The sequence below is a fragment of the Macaca mulatta genome, chromosome 1, assembly GCF_049350105.2.
Source record: "Macaca mulatta isolate MMU2019108-1 chromosome 1, T2T-MMU8v2.0, whole genome shotgun sequence".
Lineage (NCBI taxonomy): Eukaryota > Metazoa > Chordata > Mammalia > Primates > Cercopithecidae > Macaca > Macaca mulatta.
Genome location: NC_133406.1, coordinates 185,911,106 through 185,929,497, shown reverse-complemented (window position 1 = coordinate 185,929,497; position 18,392 = coordinate 185,911,106). Strand labels below are relative to the sequence as shown.

General features: G+C 51.0%; 1 protein-coding gene across 11 annotated transcripts in view; it reads left to right on the top strand.

Moving 5' to 3' along the window:
- MROH7 (maestro heat like repeat family member 7) overlaps positions 1-18,392 on the top strand; it is a 91,582-nt gene that overhangs the window by 67,687 nt on the left and 5,503 nt on the right. For 8 of the 11 annotated variants that reach the window (XM_077955967.1, XM_077955969.1, XM_077955970.1 and 5 more), the window contains 7 exons: positions 846-1,036; positions 6,270-6,407; positions 8,819-8,933; positions 13,666-13,806; positions 14,481-14,660; positions 15,424-15,579; positions 15,957-16,079. In XM_077955967.1, coding sequence (XP_077812093.1) covers positions 846-1,036; positions 6,270-6,407; positions 8,819-8,933; positions 13,666-13,806; positions 14,481-14,660; positions 15,424-15,579; positions 15,957-16,079 — 1,044 coding nt within the window. The remainder of the gene's footprint in view (positions 1-845; positions 1,037-6,269; positions 6,408-8,818; positions 8,934-13,665; positions 13,807-14,480; positions 14,661-15,423; positions 15,580-15,956; positions 16,080-18,392) is intronic. The other 3 variants (XM_077955977.1, XM_077955975.1, XM_077955978.1) reach the window with 2 other exon arrangements.

Sequence of the window (18,392 nt, the reverse complement as noted above, 5' to 3'; positions counted from 1 at the left end):
GACTGGATGGATGATGATCAGTGACACCACTTTTCAGAGATCTGAGGCCCACAGGTGCCAGGGAGTGGCAGAGCCAGAATGAGTCATGAGTCTTGTGATACCAGCCCATCATCCGCTCCCCACCCCCTAGTATTGCCCTTCTGCCAGTTAGAGAGGACTTGGTGGGCCAAGTATGAGGGTGGGCCCAGGCCAGGTCCAGAGCTGGACTGGCAGGTGGAGAAGTTGCCCCAGGTCACCCGTCCTTGGGGGTAGAGCTGGCACTTGAGCCAGGCTCTTGCTCAAGGCATGGTGTTGTTTTTCTTGGCTGCTGGTCTCATGGGGATGGGAGTGAGGACAGCCTAGTTTAATGGCCTGGGGTGAAGAGGCCAGCCTGGTGCCCCTTACATTCTGTGTGCCTGTGTTGTGAGTGAGGAAGAGGCACAGCATGCTATAGTTGGTATCAGAAAACCTGGGTTCAAGTTCCAGCTCTGCCCCAAGGGGCTGGTGACCTTGAGCTAGCAGCCTCACCCCTCTGAGTCTGTCTCCTCACCTGCAAAATGGGATCAAGACTCTTTACCTCTCAGGAGGTAGAAGCGATTCTTCCACCATGATTCTTCCAAGGTTGCATAAACATCAAAGCCCTAGACCAAAACTAAGGGGTGAACTGTTGTCCTTGCTCTGGGACAGGGCCTACCCAGAGAGTCAGAGGTCTGGGTCTGTGGGGTGGGGAATCCTAGCTTCCCCAGGCTGGGCCAGAGGACAGCAAAGACCCAGATCCTACCTCCCAGAGAGGCAGTCCAGGCCCCAGCCAGGAGTGCTGGGAAGATGGGCCACAGCATCCCAGCTCCCTCTCCTCTGCCCCATAGGCAGCCAGCGGCCTGTGCGAGCTCCTGTCCGTCAATAGCTGCATGGGCCGTGTGAGGCGCATCTACCCGCAGCTGCTCCTGGCCCTGCTTATTCAGGTCCATTACCACATTGGCCTCAACCTGCCTGGCTACGTGGCTTTTCCCAAGGACACCAAGAAGGGCGCACAGCCCTCTGCCTTCGTACCTGTGCGGTATGCTCTGCCGTCTCTCTTGACCCTGCTGTCCCCGGCGGTGGGAAGGGCCATCCAGCTCTCCAGGCAATCAATCAATAGAAATTAGCTTTGGGACTAGAAGAGAAAACAGAAGCACACTTTTATTAGAGCCAATAATTCATTCAGCAACTGTTTTTGAGCACCTGCTCTGTGCATTACACACTGTGTTTAGTCTAGATCACAGGAAAGAATCAGCCCTCCCCAAGGAGTTCACTCTTTTTCTTCCTTCCCCTCTAGAGATATTATTTGTATTAGGTTTGTATCCAAGGCCCAAATACTTTATTTTTTAGTATTAATTGGAGTAGATAATATAGGCACATGGGTAAAATACTCAAAAGACATTAAAAGGAAGCTTCCTTCCCTGTCCTTACCCCCAGTTACATTCCCAAAGACAGCCAGGTTCTTCATGCCCTCCCAGAGGAGGATTATGCAGGGATAAACACATTTGCTCATATTCTGTACTTTTACACCAATGGCAGCACGTCACATTTTTTGCCTTCTTTGCATACTATGTCTTGGAGACCATTGTATTGTAGAGCTGTCTCCTTATTTATTTATTTGAGATGGAGTCTCACTCTGTGGCTCAGACTGGAGTGCATTGGCGGGATCTCAGCTCACCTCCGTCTCCTGGGTTCAAGCAATTCTCCTACCTCAGCCTCCCGAGTAGCTGGGATTACCAGTGTCTGCCACCATGCCCAGCTAATTGTTTTCATTTTTAGTAGAGACAGGGTTTCACCATGTTGGCCAGACTGGTCTTGAACTCCTGACCTCAGGTGATCCACCCGCCTTGGCCTCCCAAAGTGTTGGGATTATAGGCGTGAGCCACTGCACCCGGCCAAGCTCTCTCCTTATTTTTAACAGCTGCATAGTATCTCTACGTATAGGATCCCAGTGCACCGTAATTTATTCAACCAGGCTTCTCTGGATTTCACTGATTTCCAGCCTTTGGCAATTACAAGGCTGCAGTGAGTTTGCTTGTTTATATGTCTTTATGTGTACGTGCGATTGCATATGTAGGACAATTCCTGAAAGTAGAATGCGCACATCAAAGGGCTTCTGCATTACATATTAAGGTGATAGAAAAAAGCTCCTGACCATTGCATGATAAAGGATAAAATGGAGTGAGTCCTAAAACATCCAGTTTGCCAAATTGCCTCTCACAGAGGACACTGCCACCGGCAGTGCATGAGTATCTATTTCCCCACACCCTTGCCAACACAATGAGTTATAAAACATTTTTATCTTTGCCAATATTAGAGTTAAAAAATGGAATTTTGCTGTAGTTTTAGTATGTGTTTCTCTTATCATGAATGACATTGAGTTTGCTTTTTTTCTTTTCTTTTTTTTTTTTGAGACAGGGTCTCACTCTGTTGCCCAGGCTGGAGTGCAATGGTGCAAACATGGCTCACTGCAGCCTTGACCTCCCAGGCTCAAGCAATCCTCCCACTTGAGCCTGACTTCACTGCTTGAAGTCAGGAGTTCAAGACCAGCCTGGCCAATATGGTGAAATCCCATCTCTACTAAAAATACAAAAATTAGCTGGTGTGGTGGTGGGCGCCTATAATCTCAGGTGCTCAGGAGGCTGAGGCAGGAGAATCGCTTGAACCTGAGAGGTAGAGGTTGCAGTGAGCCAAGATCGCACCAGTGCACTCCAGCCTGGGCATCACAGCGAGATTCCGTCACATCGTTTGTAGAGATGAGGGTCTTGCCATATTGCCCAGGCTGGTCTCAAACTCCTAGGCTCAAGTGATCCTCCAACCTTGGCCTCCCGAAGTGCTAGGATTATAGGTGTAAGCCACCATGTCCAGGCCAGAAATGTTTAATTTTCATGTAGCCGTTTATCAGTTTTTACTTCTATGACTCCTATTGTGTGTTATGCACAGAAAGGTGCATTTAGAGAGGCAGAGGGCAAGCAGTTGTGTAGTGGGCTTCTGTCTGAAGGTCTTGGATTCAAATCCTGGCTTCATCACCTAGAACGTTGTATTTTGGGTAAATGAATTTTATCTCTTGGCAGTTGGTTTCCTTGCCTATGAAATGGATAAATGATTCCTGCCCCACTGGTGTGCTGTGAGGACCAGATGGGGTTGCATCCCAGCAAGACACCATTTGCCAGCAGTGCGGCCAGTTCCCATTCCCCTCCTGCTCATGCTTGTAGACGCCGCCCTGAGAGCATCGCCCAGAAAGCTGACGGGCTCTAGGGAAAAAAAGGAGGCTCTGGAGGGGGAGGAGGAACACATATGGGAAACAGTTCTTGACCTTGGAGTGATGAAAGGTGTGACCTGCCAATGCAGAGGCTGTGGCTCAACTGAGGACATCAAGGAGAAGCTGGAGGAGTGCCCAAGTATCACCTTACCTCAGCATCTCAGAAGCAGCCTGAGAGGCAGAAAAAGCAGAGGCAGGCATGTGCCAGGCTGAAGGGGGGCCAGAAAAGCCATGAGATGTAGTGGTCTAAATGGTGGCCCCCAAAAAACATGTCTGTCCAGAACCTATGAAGGTGACCTTATTTGGAAAAAGGGTATTTGCAGATATAATTAAGGATCTCAAGATGAGGTCCTCCTGGATTAACCATGTGGGCACTGAATCCAATGCCAAGTGGCCTTATAAGGAGAAGAGAGGCCCAGACAAAGGGGAGAAGGCTGATGAAGACAGAGAGTGAGTGATGTGGTCACAAGCCAAGGAGTGCTGGGAGCCACCAGAAGCCACAAGAGGCAAGGAAAGATTCTCCCCTGGGCTCTTCAGAGGACTGTGGCCCTGCTGACACCTTGATTTCGGATATCTGGTCTCTAGAACTGCGAAAGAATTTGTTTCTGTTGTTTTGAGCCACCCAGGTTGTGGTGATTTATACAGGAAATGAATCCTCTGGGGTATGGCACCGGAGCAAATTGTGGGTGCTCCAGACTGCAGTGATGAGGTGGAATAGCTCCACGGAACGACAGCACACAAGGTGGTCACATCCTCCCTAGAGGAGAGGCAGGCTCTGGTAATGAGTGCAACAATTACCTCTGCAAACAGCTTGGGTTTGAAGGAGGAGGAGGGAGTGGCCTGAGAGCTTGTCCTGTGAAGCCCAGTTTCTGTGCCTTCCAGGAAGGTGAAACTTTCAGCAGCCCTGGGCTTTAAAGCAGCTCCAGCTGGGTGCAGTGGCCCACGCCTGTAACCCTAGCACTCTGGGAGGCTAAGGTAGGAGAATTGCTTGAGGCCAGGAGTTTGATACCAGCCTAGGCAACATGGCGAAAACCCATCACTCCAAAAAAATAGAAAATTAGCCAGGTGTGTGGTCCCAGCTACTCGGAAGAATAAAGCAGGAGGTTCGCATGAGTCCAAGAGGTCAAGGCTGCAGTAAACCATGTTCATGCCACTACACTCCAGCCTGGGTGACAGAGTGAGACCCTATCTTAAAAAAAGAAAGCAACTCCATGTCAAATCAATCATTGGCTCTGGTGTCCCAGTGCAGGGACAGAGAGTGAATATTTCAAGGTGTCCCTTGCTCCACTTTGCTGAGAACGCCTTTTAGAAGGGTGAAACTTGCAGAGTGAGTGTTTGGGGACACAAAAGCCACCCCATCACCCATAGCACAGCCCTCCTCCCAAGAGTTTCCACTCTATTTTTCCACCAAGCAGCATGGGCGCCATCTGGGCTGTCGCAGGTATAACTTTGGGAATGGGGTGAGAAGGGAGGGAAGTGAGGCCTGGGACCACCTTGGGGTCAGGGTGGGAGGGAGGGGGAGGGGAAACCCAGGATCATTTTTGTGAAAATATGAAGCCTGATTGAGGGAGTGAGGTGAAGTGACAGAGAGGATCAACTACGAATGATGCAGTTCTGAGTTCAGAAGTTTTGGCCCAAATACATATTCGTCACACAACAAATGAGGACTGGGAGGGCTGGCCAAGCCGTGGCTACCTAGAACCTCTAAGTCAGGTCATTCCCTTCTGAGCTCCGGAGCTCAATCTGTGCCCAAGCCAGTTTGTAAGAAGGTGTCCAAAACGATGACCCTGGAGATAGGGACACACAGGGAGGGCAGGGTGGTCCGGTCACCGGAGGAGCATATGCAGGAGGCTCATTCTGTTTTAGGTGAAGGTGCTAGTGCCCGAACTCGAAGAGAACAACCTTTCTTCAGACAAAAACCTGTACATCTCAGCTTAGCCATTCAGCCAGCACTTGCAGAGGGAAGAGAATGGCGATGGGGGAACTGGACAACGCTCGGAGCCTGCCTGTCTTTCTCCCTCCCTTTTGTTTGTAACTCTGAATGCTGAAGGCATTGCCAGTGGGAGACTATCATTGATAGCACACATTTCAAACAATAAGCACAGAGGTTGAATGATTCTAAAATTCTGGCCTCAGGAGAAACTTTTATTTTCACACCGGATCAATATTCATTACAAAAGCAAAAACCTGAAAATGAAGGGCAAATTTCTGAGGACTACCTGATTACTTAAGTCCTTTCTTTGGAATCATGAGAGCCATCAGCTCTCAGTATCATCTGAGGTATGTCCACAAAGTGCACCATAAACTCTTTCAGCAAATGTTTAGGTTTCTGGAAAAATTTGTTTAAATGTAAGCTGTGTTCTATACAGTGTCAGCTTTTATTTTAATAAAAGTGTATGTAGGCCAGGCGCGGTGGCTCACGCCTCTAATCCCAGCACTTTGGGAGGCCGAGGCGGGCAGATCACTTGAGATCAGGAGTTCAAGACCAGCCTAGCCAACATGGGGAATCCCCATCTCTACTAAAAATACAAAAATTAGCTGAGTGTGGTGGCGCAGGCCTGTAATCCCAGCTACTCAGGAGCCCCAGTCTGGTCAGTTGGCGGGTCATAAAAGCTCCCCAAGGGCTGCTGCTGGGCATCCAGTTTGAGAATCACTCCTTAAGTGTCCTGAGTTGGAGAGGGACTCGGCCCAGTTAGGAGACTGTGAGTGAGCAGAGAAGCTGCCTGCCCAGCCCATGGCTGATGTGGAGTGGAGGGTGAGAGAGAGGCTGGTCCCAGAGGTAAAAGCACAGCCTTCATAGGGAGGTGGACTTTGCTTCTGTTTCCTCTCTTGTTCTAAAAGCTAATGATTATTTGTAAAAAGTCACCCTTTGTGGATACACTGGATACCCCTACCTAACATGGTGAAGAGAAGTTTGTCAGGCCAGATGGCAGGAACGGTCGGGGTGGGGGGAGGCTCGGCCTGCTGGAGCCCGGCTAGGCATGAGGTCTCAATTGCCTTGTCTTGGCAGCTGGGTGGTGAAAGTGGTGAAAACCCTGCTGCTGAGGATGGGCTGCTCTTATGAGACCACCTTTCTGGAGGACCAGCGCGGCTGGGAGCTCATGGAGCAGGCGGAGAGCCACCACCGCGGAGTGGCCCTGCTGGCAAGGTGAGTCCCAGGACCACCTTGGGGTTGGGGTGGGAGGGAGAAAGAGGGAGACCTCAGGATCTTCTGATGGACTTGGGTTTGCATCTCTCTCTGGGCAAGACGCTTTCCTCAGTCTATCACCTCTTCACTACAGCGGAGAGGGTGCTGTCTTCCTCAGCAGGTGGACAATACAAATGTTAAAGATGGCACTCACTCTTCAGAGGGTCCTGGCCATTGTGGAGCACTTAGACTATCCACAAAGCACCTTTCCTTCGTGCATTATGAATTTAGTTCCCATGCCAATACAGAAACGGTGGTATAACCGAGTTGTTGAGGTGTGGCCTTGCAGATGGCCTGACTGCATCTGAATCCCAGCTTGCCACTTGCCACCTGTGTGACCCGGGACAAGTTCCTCCCCTCTGAGTCTCCACTCTCCCTCAATAGCGTGGAAATAATAGTCAGACCCACCTCTGAGGGTTGGGGAGAGGATTAATTAAAGTACTTTGAACAGCCCCTGGCATATGGTGAGAGCTCCACACAGGCTAATTTTTACTACAGTTATAGTCACTGGTGGGGCAGGGGTGATTAATACATATTTTGCACAGGAACATGCCAAGTCTGGGGAGGAATTGTCATGTGCCCAAAGTCACACAGACAGGAAGTGGCAGAGCTGAGAAGTGACCTGCTGACCAAAGCTCTTCCCTAGGCCACGCACAACTTCCCATGGGGTCAAGAGGGAACACCTTGATTCCAACGCTGTGGCTCCTGCAGGAGAGCCTGCATCTTAGCCCTGCACCCTGAGTGCTCCTGGTGGTGCTTTCCCCAGGATCTCAGGACACAATCACATTTGCTGAGCACTTACTATGCTTTAGGCACCATGCAGAGAGCTGTCGCATGGATGATCCCATTTAATTCTCACCATGACCGATGAAGTAGCATATTTATTTATTTATTTTGAGACAGAGTCTTGCACTGTCGCCCAGGCTGGAGTGCAGTGGCGCGATCTCTGCTCATTGCAGCCTCTGCCTCCTGTGTTCAAGCGATTCTCCTGCCTCAGCCTCCAGAGTAGCTGGGATTACAGGCATGCGCCACCATGCTGGGCTAATTTTTGTATTTTTAGTAGAGATGGGGTTTCACTATGTTGGCCAGGCTGTTCTCAAACTCCTGAAATCAGGTGGTCTGCCTGCCTTGGCCTCCCAAAATGTTGGGATTACAGGCGTGAGCCACGGCCCTCAGTGAAATAGCACTATTATTATCCCAGCATTATACATGAGGAAATGGAAGCCCAGAGAAGTTAAGCATCTTTCCCCAAGTGACACAGCTAGTGCTGGGGCCAGGATTTGAACCCAGCTGTCTCATTCCAGACTCCAGGCATGGTTGCCAGACTGCACTACATTCACTGATGGTGGAGTGTAACGCAGTGCTCCTCAGACTTAAGTGTGCAATGGAATCACCTGCCGGGCCTGTTAAAACACTGGTTGCTGTGCCCCCGCCCTAAGAGTTCCTGCTTAGTGGATCTGGAATGGTGCACTTCTTTTTTGAGATGGAGTCTCACTCTGTTACCCAGGCTGGAGTGCAGTGGCACGATGTCGGCTCACTGCAACCTCTGCCTCTGGGGTTTTAAGTGATTCTCCTGCCTCAACCTCCCAAGTAGCTAGGATTTCAGGCATGTGCCACCACACCCAGCCAATTTGTTTTGTATTTTTAGTAGAGACGGGGTTTTACCATGTTGACCAGGCTGGTCTTGAACTCCTAACCTCAAATGATCTGCCCGTCTCAGCCTCCCAAAGTGGTCAGGCCTGAGCCACCACGCCTGGCCTGGGATGGTTCACTTCTAACAAGCTTCCAGCTGGTGCTGATGCTCTGGTTGGGTGGGGGTGGCACTTAGAGGACCACTGGCTTAGTAGAATGAACCAGGCAGCTGGAACGTGAGCCCTCGGTTGGGGCTCCAGCTCTGCCATTTTCTAGCTCTGTGACCGTGGGCAGTTCACACTTAGAGCCTCTGTTTCCTCACCTATGAAATGGGGATAATAACAGTAACCTGCTTCGAAGGATCAGATGGAGTAACAATGTGAAAGCGTGTGCCTGCTGCCTGGTGCTTGGTGAGTGGGCCTTCACACCCTCTCCTTCCTCGCTCTGCTGCCTGACGTGGTCCTGTGCAGCTGAGGGTCTTCAGCCTGCCTCTCTTATTGATTTGTGCTGTGCCCTCAGGCAAGTCTCTTTCCCCTTCTGGGCTTCAGTTTCTTCATCTGTTAAATGAAGCAGTGAAACCAGATGACCTCTGAGATCCCACCCAGGTGGAAAATCCTGGGAATGCCCGAATCCAGGTGATCCTGGCTTACCCAGGATTTCCAGTGTCACAAGCAACTTCCCCCCACAGGTCCCCCTGGGGCTGGAGACCTGAGGGGACTGCTCCTCCTCCCCACCCCCAGGGCCATGGTGCACTACTCCTGCCAGGAGCTGTGCCGCATCCTCTACCTGCTCATCCCGCTCCTGGAGCGAGGCGACGAGAAGCACAAGATCACGGCCACCGCCTTCTTCGTGGAGGTACCAACAGGGGCAGCTGGTACACAGCGGGAGCTCCTCCCGGGTCTCGGTTCACGTCACTGGTCATTTCTCCTATGTAAACAGTACTTTATAGTTTACAAAGCCTTCCCATGGGCGTGATTTCTCTTGACTATGATGACCTTGTTAGTCTCCCTCCCTCCTCTCCCTGTCTCTCCACCCTTTACCCCATTCCACTCTTAACCAGACTCCCCTAGTGCCCAGGGAACCAACAACCTTTGCTGGGCACCTCTGTGTGTCAGGCACCAGACATATAAAGGTGAATTTGACTCTACCCTGCCCTCAAGGAACTTTTGGTGTGGCAGAGGACACAGAGGACACCCCAGTTATAACATGGGAGTGATGCCAGTGAGTGACTTGGGCTATGATGGGGCCATCCAGGCTGTGGTAGGGAAACAAGTGACTTGAGGGAGGGAGGCATCAGGGAAGGAGGGTTTCCTGGAGGAGGTGACATCTAAGCTGAGTGTGTGTTGGGGAGGTGCTGGGGAGAGGTGAGTCAGGAGCAGTTGGTAGGGACAGACCTGGAAGAGAGGGACTTGCTAACAATAATAGCTAATATTTATTGAGCACTTACTGTCTTCCAAGCATGTTCTAAGAGCTTTACACACACTGATTCATTTGGTCTCACACTAATCTTATGACTCGGATACTATTCTATGCCCCATTTTAGAGAAAAAAACCCCGAGGCATCAATTTAAGAAACTTTCCCAAGACCAGACAGCTTGTAAGTGGCAGATCCAGGATTCAAATCCAGACATTCGGGCTCTAAAACCCTCCCCTTTCCTTTTAGTTTTTAAAAAAACATGGTAAAATATACGTAACATAAAATTTGCCATTTTAACCGTTTCAGGTGTACAGTTCAATGACATTAATATATTCATATTGTTATGCAACCATCACTACTATTCATCTCCAGAACTTTCGTATCTTTCACTACTGAAACTCGACACCCACTAAATGCAAACTCCCTGTTCCACCTCCCCCAGCCCCTAGTAACCTCTATTCTACTCTCTATCTCTATGAATTTGCCTCTTCTAGGTATCTTATGTAAGTGGAATCATACAATATTTGTCCTTTTGTGCCTGACTGTTTCCCTAAACATAATGTCTTCAAGATTTATCTATAATTGTTGCATGCGTCAGAATTTCCTTACTTTTTTTTTTTTTTGAGATGGAGTCTTGCTCTGTTGCCCAAGCTGGAGTGCAGTGGCGTGATTTTGACTCACTGCAACTTCTGCCTCCCAGACTCAAGCAATTCTTCTGTCTCAGCCTCCTGAGTAGCTGGGATTACAAGCAAGCGCCACGATGTCCGGCTAATTTTTGTATTTTTAGTAGAGACAGGGTTTCCCCATGTTGGTCAGGCTGGTCTTGAACTCCTGACCTCAAATGATCCGCCCGCCTCGGCCTCCCAAAGTGCTGGGATTACAGGCGTGAGCCACCGCCCCTGGCCAAAATTTCCTTTCTTCTTAAAGCTGAATATTTCATTTCATGTACATACCACATTTTGTTTATCCATTTGTCTGTTGACTGACAGTGTAAAACCCACTCTTTTAACCACCATGCTTACCTAGCTCTTGTGACCTGATAGTTGTCATGAGGCAGGTCTGGGCTATCACCAGGGTCTGTATAGTGAGGGTCAGAGGCAGGAGGCTCATTGTCTGCTTGGATAGTGTGAAGGTTAAGGAGGGCTTCCTGGAGGAGATGACATTTAAGCTGAACCTGAAAGTTTGCCAAATGAACAAGAGGCAGCATCGACATCCTAGGTGCTTTTGTCATCTTTTCTGCCACTCCAGGTGGGCTGTGAGTTGGGAGAAGGGGCCATGTCACATTGGCATTGCACCCCCAGGTGCCCCAAGAAGTGGGGATGGGATGGATGAATAAACACTGCCTGGCTCTGCAGGTACCAGCAGAATGTGTCACCTCCAGGGAGAACAACCCTGGCCCTGGGGTTGGGAGTCCTGGGTTCCAGCCCCAGCTCCACCCAGTTCTAACTCCAATTTCCCTGACCATGATGAGGGAAAGAGAAAGGGAAACTACCTTTTCTTACAGGCCTACAACGTGCCAAACACTTGTGTTGACCTCTTTCAAATGTTATCTCACTAATCTGCACAGCAACCCTGCCGAGAAGGATTTGTGACACCCGTGCTTAGGGGAGTTAAGGGGAATTTTTCAAGGTCACAGAGCTCAGAGAGTCCAGAGAGATTCAGAGCAGGCCTGCCGGACACAGTCCTCTATTTTGGTCAGCCTCTTGGGAGAGGCACTTCTAAGTCTGTTAGTGGCTACCACATGGGTTTTTGTATGAGAGGAGGGAGGTTGGATCTTGCCAGACCTTATGGGGCATTCCTATGTCCACCACAAGGTCAGGGACTCTAGGTTTAACTTGTCCCCAGCATTCCCTGGACTCCTGAGCAGCGGCCCTTCCTCCCTGCAGCAAGGGTCTTCGCCCAGGTTCAGTCTTCTCCACCTCCCCAGAAGAGGTGCCTGCTCCTGGCCAGAGTCAGCCCCCCATTAAAGCCGTGGTGCTTTGATGTAGCTCAGACGCTGCCCCCCACCCGCAGCTCATCCCCTCTGCCCTGGCTTCCTGTCACCCTCTCTGCTGTGATGGTGTGTGTGCTCCCTTCTCCCAGTGGCAGTGAACTCCTTAAGGGAGCTGTGCCACCTTGGGCAAGTCACTTAACCTGCCTGTGCCTCAGTTTCCTCACCTGTAGTATGGCAATGATGACCATCTCCTAGAGTTTTGATGAGGATAGTGAGTTCACATAAAGCACTTAGAACAGTGCCTGGCACATAGGAAGTGCTATCTGTGAGTCAGTTAAATTGCTGTTAGGGTTCTCGTGACTCTTTTCCGTGTCTCCAGTGCCCAGCCCAGAAGCTGTGCACAGCAGGCCTGAATATTGGTGGTGTAAATTGGTGGAGGGCGGGGGATAGGTGGAGCCCCTCCTTTTCTGCCTCCTCCCCCTGGTGACCTGTCCTGCCCCCTCCTCCAGTCTGCCTCTCCCCAGCTCTTTCCTCCCACAATGCAGACCCATGGGCCCCACAGTCACAGGAGATGTCAGGCAAGAGCATGGAGGGGAGAAGCGTTTATGAGAGTGATGCAGTGGGCATTGAAGACCTGTTGGCTGCTGTGGGTGCAGAGGCCAGTGGGGGAGAGGAGGGAGATGAAGGTGAGGCTGGTGTGCAGCTTGGACGATGGGGGGCTGGTAGTGCTAACCCTGCCACAGGGAGTGCAAGAGGAGGGCATGCCTAAGGAGGAAAGGAGTCAAGTTTCTTTTCTTTTTTAGATGGAATTTCGCTCTTGTCACCCAGGCTGGAGTGTAGTGGGGCCATCTTGGCTCACTGCAACCTCCACCTCCCAGGTTCAAGTGATTCTCATGCCTCAGCCTCCTGAGTGGCTGGGATTACAGGCACCCGCCACCACGCCCAGCTAATTTTTGTATTTTTAGTAGAGACGGGGTTTCCCCAAGTTGGCCAGGCTGTCTCAAACTCCCGACCTCAGGTGATTTACCTGTCTCAGCCTCTCAAAGTGCTGGGATTACAGGTGTCAGCCACCTCGCCCGGCCGGCCTTCTTTCTTTCCTTCCTTCCTTCCTTCCTTCCTTCCTTCCTTCCTTCCTTCCTTCCTTCCTTCCTTCCTTCCTTCCTTCCTTCCTTTCTTCCTTCCTTCCTTCCTTCCTTCCCATTCCTTCCTTCCTTTCTTTTATTTTCTCCAGGTGGAGTCTTGCTCTTGTTGCCCAGGCTGGAGTGCGGTGGTGTGATCTTGGCTCACTGCAACCTCCGCCTCCTAGGTTCAAGTGATTCTCCTGCCTTAGCCTCCGGAGTAGCTGGGGCGCATGCCACCACACCTGGCTAATTTTTTGTATTTTTAGTAGAGACGGGGGTTTCACCATGTTGCCCAGGCTGGTCTCGAACTCTATACCTCAGGTGACTCACCCACCTTGACCTCCTGAGTTGCTGGGATTACAGGCATGAGCCACCGTGCCCAGCCCGAGCCAAGATTCATGTTGGACCTGAACTCATGCAGCAAGCAGTCCCTAAGCACATATTCCGCACCAGAGTTGATGTCAGTTAACAGGGGCCCATGGAGGAACAACTCGGGTTTTGTCCTCAGAGAAGCGCCCCGTTGGACAGGGGAGGCAGATGGAGGCACTGAAGGTTTCCAGGTGTTGCTTCGGGAGGAAGCCCAGGGCACCTAGGGCCCCAGGGAAGAAGGCACTCAGCCTAAATGAGGCCAGGGGCAATGTCAAGCCTAGCTTCAAGGCTCTGAGTTTTGGTTGGAGCCCTGTGAGGTGGCAGGGGTCAGAGTGGAGGTGGCATCCCAGCAGAAGGGCGTTTTGCCAGCACAGAAGGGGTGGAACAGCCTGGGTAGTTCAGGGAACAGGGGACAGCTTGGTTGGAAGCTGGCTGACTGGTGGTGAGGGTGTGGGCTGGGGGGTGGGCATGCTGCTGTTAATGAGGCCACAGGGCAGGCAGAGGCCTGACAGTAAAGGCAACAACGGGCAGTCATAGGGGCTTGGAGCTGGAGAGTGACACACTCAGCTTTGCTGCACGGTGCTGAGGGACACCAGACGGAGACTTCCAGCAATCTGTTGGTTTTGCAAGTCTGAAGCTCTGGGCAGAGCTGAGCCTGTTATCCAATGTGCAATCCCAGTGCATGGGAGGCCAGGGGGCTGCCCTGCCCGCCTCAGCCTGGGAAGTAATGACCCTTTGCTCCCTCAGCTCCTCCAGATGGAGCAGGTGCGCCGGATCCCCGAGGAATACTCTCTGGGGCGGATGGCAGAAGGCCTGAGCCACCATGACCCCATCATGAAGGTGCTGTCCATTCGAGGCCTGGTCATCCTGGCCCGCAGGACTGACAAGGTGAGTGGGAGGCGGAGCAAAGCCTGGCCCACCCAGGCCCCAGGCTGGAGGAAGGACAGAGCTTGGCCATTATAGTCCCTGAGAAGCCCACAGCTGGAATCAGAGACCATTTCTATCTCAGCCTCAGTTGCTCCATCTCTAAAATAGATATCCTTTAAAAATCTATCTATTTTATTCCTTTTGAATAGTTTCTAATCTAGGTTTTTCATCTAAAGGCAGTGTGTATAGGAAGGGCAAAGGGTGGCACAAGTATTCCTATTTTACAGATCAGGAAACTGAGCCCAGATTGTTGGTGCATCATTAGCATTTTTAAAAGTGCTTTGTTTTTCTCTACCAGGCATTGTTGCAGTTCATGATGTAGCTGCTATGAAAGGACAGAACATAGACTCAGAAAGCTAACTAATGACACAGCGTGTCATCTGCCTAGAACCAAGGAAGGGGGTAGGCAGCAAAGGGCCTCAGGGGTCCCAGCCAAGGAGTCAGTGAGGCCAAAGAGGGCTTTGAGGAGCAGCAAGAGGTTGGGTGAGGGTATTCCAGGCAGGTGGGACGGCATAGGCCAAGGCCTGGAAGTGGGGATTGGGTCACCAAGTTCATTTCAGTGAATCAGAGGCTGGGTCTCTTCCTACTTGCTAGCTCAGGTAGGAGCCCTCATCCCAAATGTTCCTGCCCCGCAGACTGCCAAGGTGCAGGCCCTCCTGCCCTCCATGGTGAAGGGCCTGAAGAATGTGGATGGGATGCTGGTGGTGGAAGCAGTCCACAACCTCAAGGCCGTCTTCAAGGGGCGGGACCGGAAGCTGATGGACAGTGCGGTCTATGTGGAGATGCTGCAGATCCTGCTACCGCACTTCAGCGACGTGAGGACCCCACAGAGCGAAGGAGCGGGAGGGATCGAGAGGGGGTCCTTTCTACCTTGGGGGCTGCATTGCCTCCTGTGCCCCCACTGGGACCTGGGCAGGGATGGGTCAGCCTACTGGGAGAGGAACTTTGTCCCAGCTGGTCCACATCTTTTTGTAAAGGTTCCTTATTCTAACTGGTTCTGACGGAGGAAGCCCTTTCACAATCGAGTCTCCCCAGAGAGGATCATCTTATTGTGACTGGTTCATCTAGAGGGGGTACTTTTTGTTTTAAAGACAGGGTCTTGGTCTGGCACCCAGGCTGGAGTGCAGTGGCAAGATCCCAGCTCGACCTCCCTGGCTTAAGCAATTCTCGCACCTCAGCCTCCTGATAGCTGGGACTATGGGCATGCACCACCAATGCCCAGCTAATTTTGCATTTTTTGTAGAGATGGGAGTCTCCCCATCTTGCCCAGGCTGGTCTTGAACTCCTGGACTCACGTGATCCCCCCGCCTCAGCCTCCCAAAGTGCTGGGATTACAGGCATGAGACACAGCACCTGGCCAGATTTTTTTTTTTCTTTAAACTGCCCCTAGCAGAGGAGGGGAGGAAGGCATTTTCCTACTTAGCACTCAGGTGCCTTTTAGGTTAGTGGGGGCCTGGCTGGGAAGAGTCAGGAGAGCTCCAGACCTAGGCTTGAGTGAGGGGAACAATGGCTCTGGATCAGCCGCAGTGAGTGGTGTCCCAGAGGAGGGACTCCCTCTGAGCCTTTGGTCTTCCCCAGTCACGAGAGGACGTGCGCTCTTCCTGCATCAACCTGTATGGGAAGGTGGTCCAGAAACTTCGGGCACCACGCACCCAGGCCATGGAGGAGCAGCTGGTCAGCACCTTGGTGCCCCTACTGCTGACCATGCAGGAGGGCAACGCCAAGGTGAGCCAGGTGAGTGTGCGTGAGCCCTGCAGCCTCTAGCCCTCCCTCGGGCCCTGTGGGTGCACCTCTTTTTACCTTAACCAAGCCAGAGTCGCAAACAATCCTGGGGGCGGTTATGTATGTCCAGCCATGTCTGTTTTCTAAAGGTGCCCACATCAGGATTCTTCCTCAACATGGCCAGCTTCTGGTCATAGCTGATGTATAAAAAAAGAAAAAGGTCCTAAATCATGTGCAAAATAAAAATAAAATAATAGTAATTTAAAAAATTAAAAATGGTCAGCTTCACTTGTACAATTTCAAAAAGAAACTGAGTTTTCAAAATCCCTTTTTCTGGACCATAGTCTGGCTGTCCACAATTCTGATATTTTCTTCCTATTGGTTCCCAGAAATGTGTGAAGACCCTGTTACGCTGTTCTTATTTCATGGCTTGGGAGTTGCCAAAAAGAGCTTATAGCTGGAAGCCCTGGGACAACCAGCAGCAGACAGTGGCCAAAATTTGCAAGTGCCTTGTGAGTGCTCCCAGAGAGTAGAGTGGTTCCTTACAAGCATGTTGGAGGTGCTTAGTTCTGTGTCTCTCTCTTCCTTCTTTTCCCACCAGCATCCTATTTCCATGACCAACTACAAGTTGTTGGCTCTGGAATGTTCATCTCCACCTCTGGCTTCTCTCCCGACTTCTAGTGTTCTCTGTTCAGTGGCTTCCTGCATACCTCACAGGCACTTCAAGCTCAGTTTGTCTCTTTTGAGCCTGTGCCTTTTCCTTTCAATTCCTCCTTTTCCCTCTATATCCCCCAAGCAGAAACCTAGAATCATCTTGGGCTCCTTCATCTCCCTTACCCTCCACACTTGATCAATCTTGAATATCCCGAGTATCTTGGAATCTGCTTTTCCCTCCCCACCCTGCCGCTGTCATTGCCCTTAATTCAGGGCACCGACATCCCTTGGTTAGGCTAATTGGCCCAGCCACCCAAGGGATCTCCCAGCCTTTAACTTCATCCGCTCCAATCCATTTCCCACCCAGGCCATCAGAATGGTCTTGTTAAAACACAGTCTGCTTGTATGAGATCTCTGCCTCAAGGGCCGCAGTGGCTCCTTTTCTACAACATCAATTCCCAGAGTGTATTACCTGCAACACCAGTCTCATAAAATACGCCCCAGAGGGAGGAAAAGAAGTTTGAAGACAAGTAAGTTTGGGAAATACTGAACTGACATTCTGCTCTTGGAGATTTGCAGTGACATCAGGATACTAAAGGCTCTGAGATGTTTTGTGCTGAGGAAATGTGTTCATGGTTGTCTATATAATAGTTTCCCAAACTTATTTAACCACAGAGCTTCCTTTCTCGGTAATACCTGTGAACATCATGAGGTAGGAGCAAGCCGCGCACATGCACATACACACACACACACACACACACACACACACACACACACACACAGAAGCACAACTCTGCAGGATAAAGCCTAGTCCTCCACATGTCATTTGGGAAGCTTTGCCTGCGGTCTCAATCTACCTTCCCTGTTGTTGTGGGCAGCAGTGAGCACATGAGGGAGTGCCCCTGGGACCAATACCCGTGGAAGGGAGCGGAAGAAACAGGAATAACAAAGGGAGAAGTCAAGTTGCAATGTAGCTTCAGCAGAGGTCTCAGCCAACACTGCCAGGAGATTCCCAAATTTGGTCTGGGGGTCAGGTCTGTACACTCCTGTGTTCATCTGTCACTGGATGCCAGTCACCCTGGGAAGGACTTGACCTTGGGCCAGGCAGTTCTCAGTCCAGGTGATGCCCAGAGCTGGGGGAATTAATCCCTTCTGTGTGAAGGGACATCTGACTGGGGAGTCCATCACTCCCCACACCAATCTAACATAAATACACAAAGCCACAAATTGTTACTGGACTGAGAAAAGCTCCTTGGCCACCACCGTTATCAGTAATGCTCAAAGCCTCTGCAGTTGAGGGTCTAATGATATTACCATCACATTCCAGTGGGAAATAGAGGTCTGGAGGAAGTGCCTGCCAGGGTCACTAATTCAAATGCTTACGGTGGCCAATGACCAGGCAGATAATCATGAGTGGTGTGGAAGTGGTGGTCCCTGAGCAACCTAAAGAGCCCAGGCCCCATTGAAGGTAGGGGTGAAGAGCTCAAGCTCACCGTGCAGGCCCCTCTCTTGCCAGCTCCTCTAGTTTCATGAGAAAAACTAGAAACCTTTTTTTTTTTTTTTTTTTTTTTTGAGACAGACTCTCACTCTGTCATTCAGGCTGGAGTGCAGTGAGTGGTGTGATCTCGGCTCACTGCAACCTCCACTTTAGGGGGCTCGAGAGATTCTCCTGCGTTGGCTTCCCAAGTAGCTGGAATTACAGGGGTGCACCTCCACACCCAGCTAATTTTTTTGTGTTTTTAGTAGAGATGGGGTTTCACCATGTTGGCCAGACTGGTGGTCTCGAACTCCTGACCTCAGGCGATCTGCCCACCTCCGCCTCCCAAAGTGCTGGGATTACAGGCGTGAGCCACTGCACCCAGCCTACATTTTTATAGGACATGAATTAGCATTCAATGTAGCTCCTTTTTTTTTTTTTTGAGACGGAGTCTCGCTCAGTCACCCAGGCTGGAGTGCAGTGGCATGATCTCGGCTCACTGCAAGCTCCACCTCCTGGGTTCACGCCATTCTCCTGCCTCAGCCACCCAAGTAGCTGGGACTACAGGCGCCCGCTGCCACGCCTGGCTAATTTTTTGCATTTTTAGTAGAGATGGGGTTTCACCATGTTAGCCAGGATGGTCTCGATCTCCTGACCTCGTGATCCACCCGCCTTGGCCTCCTAAAGTGCTGGG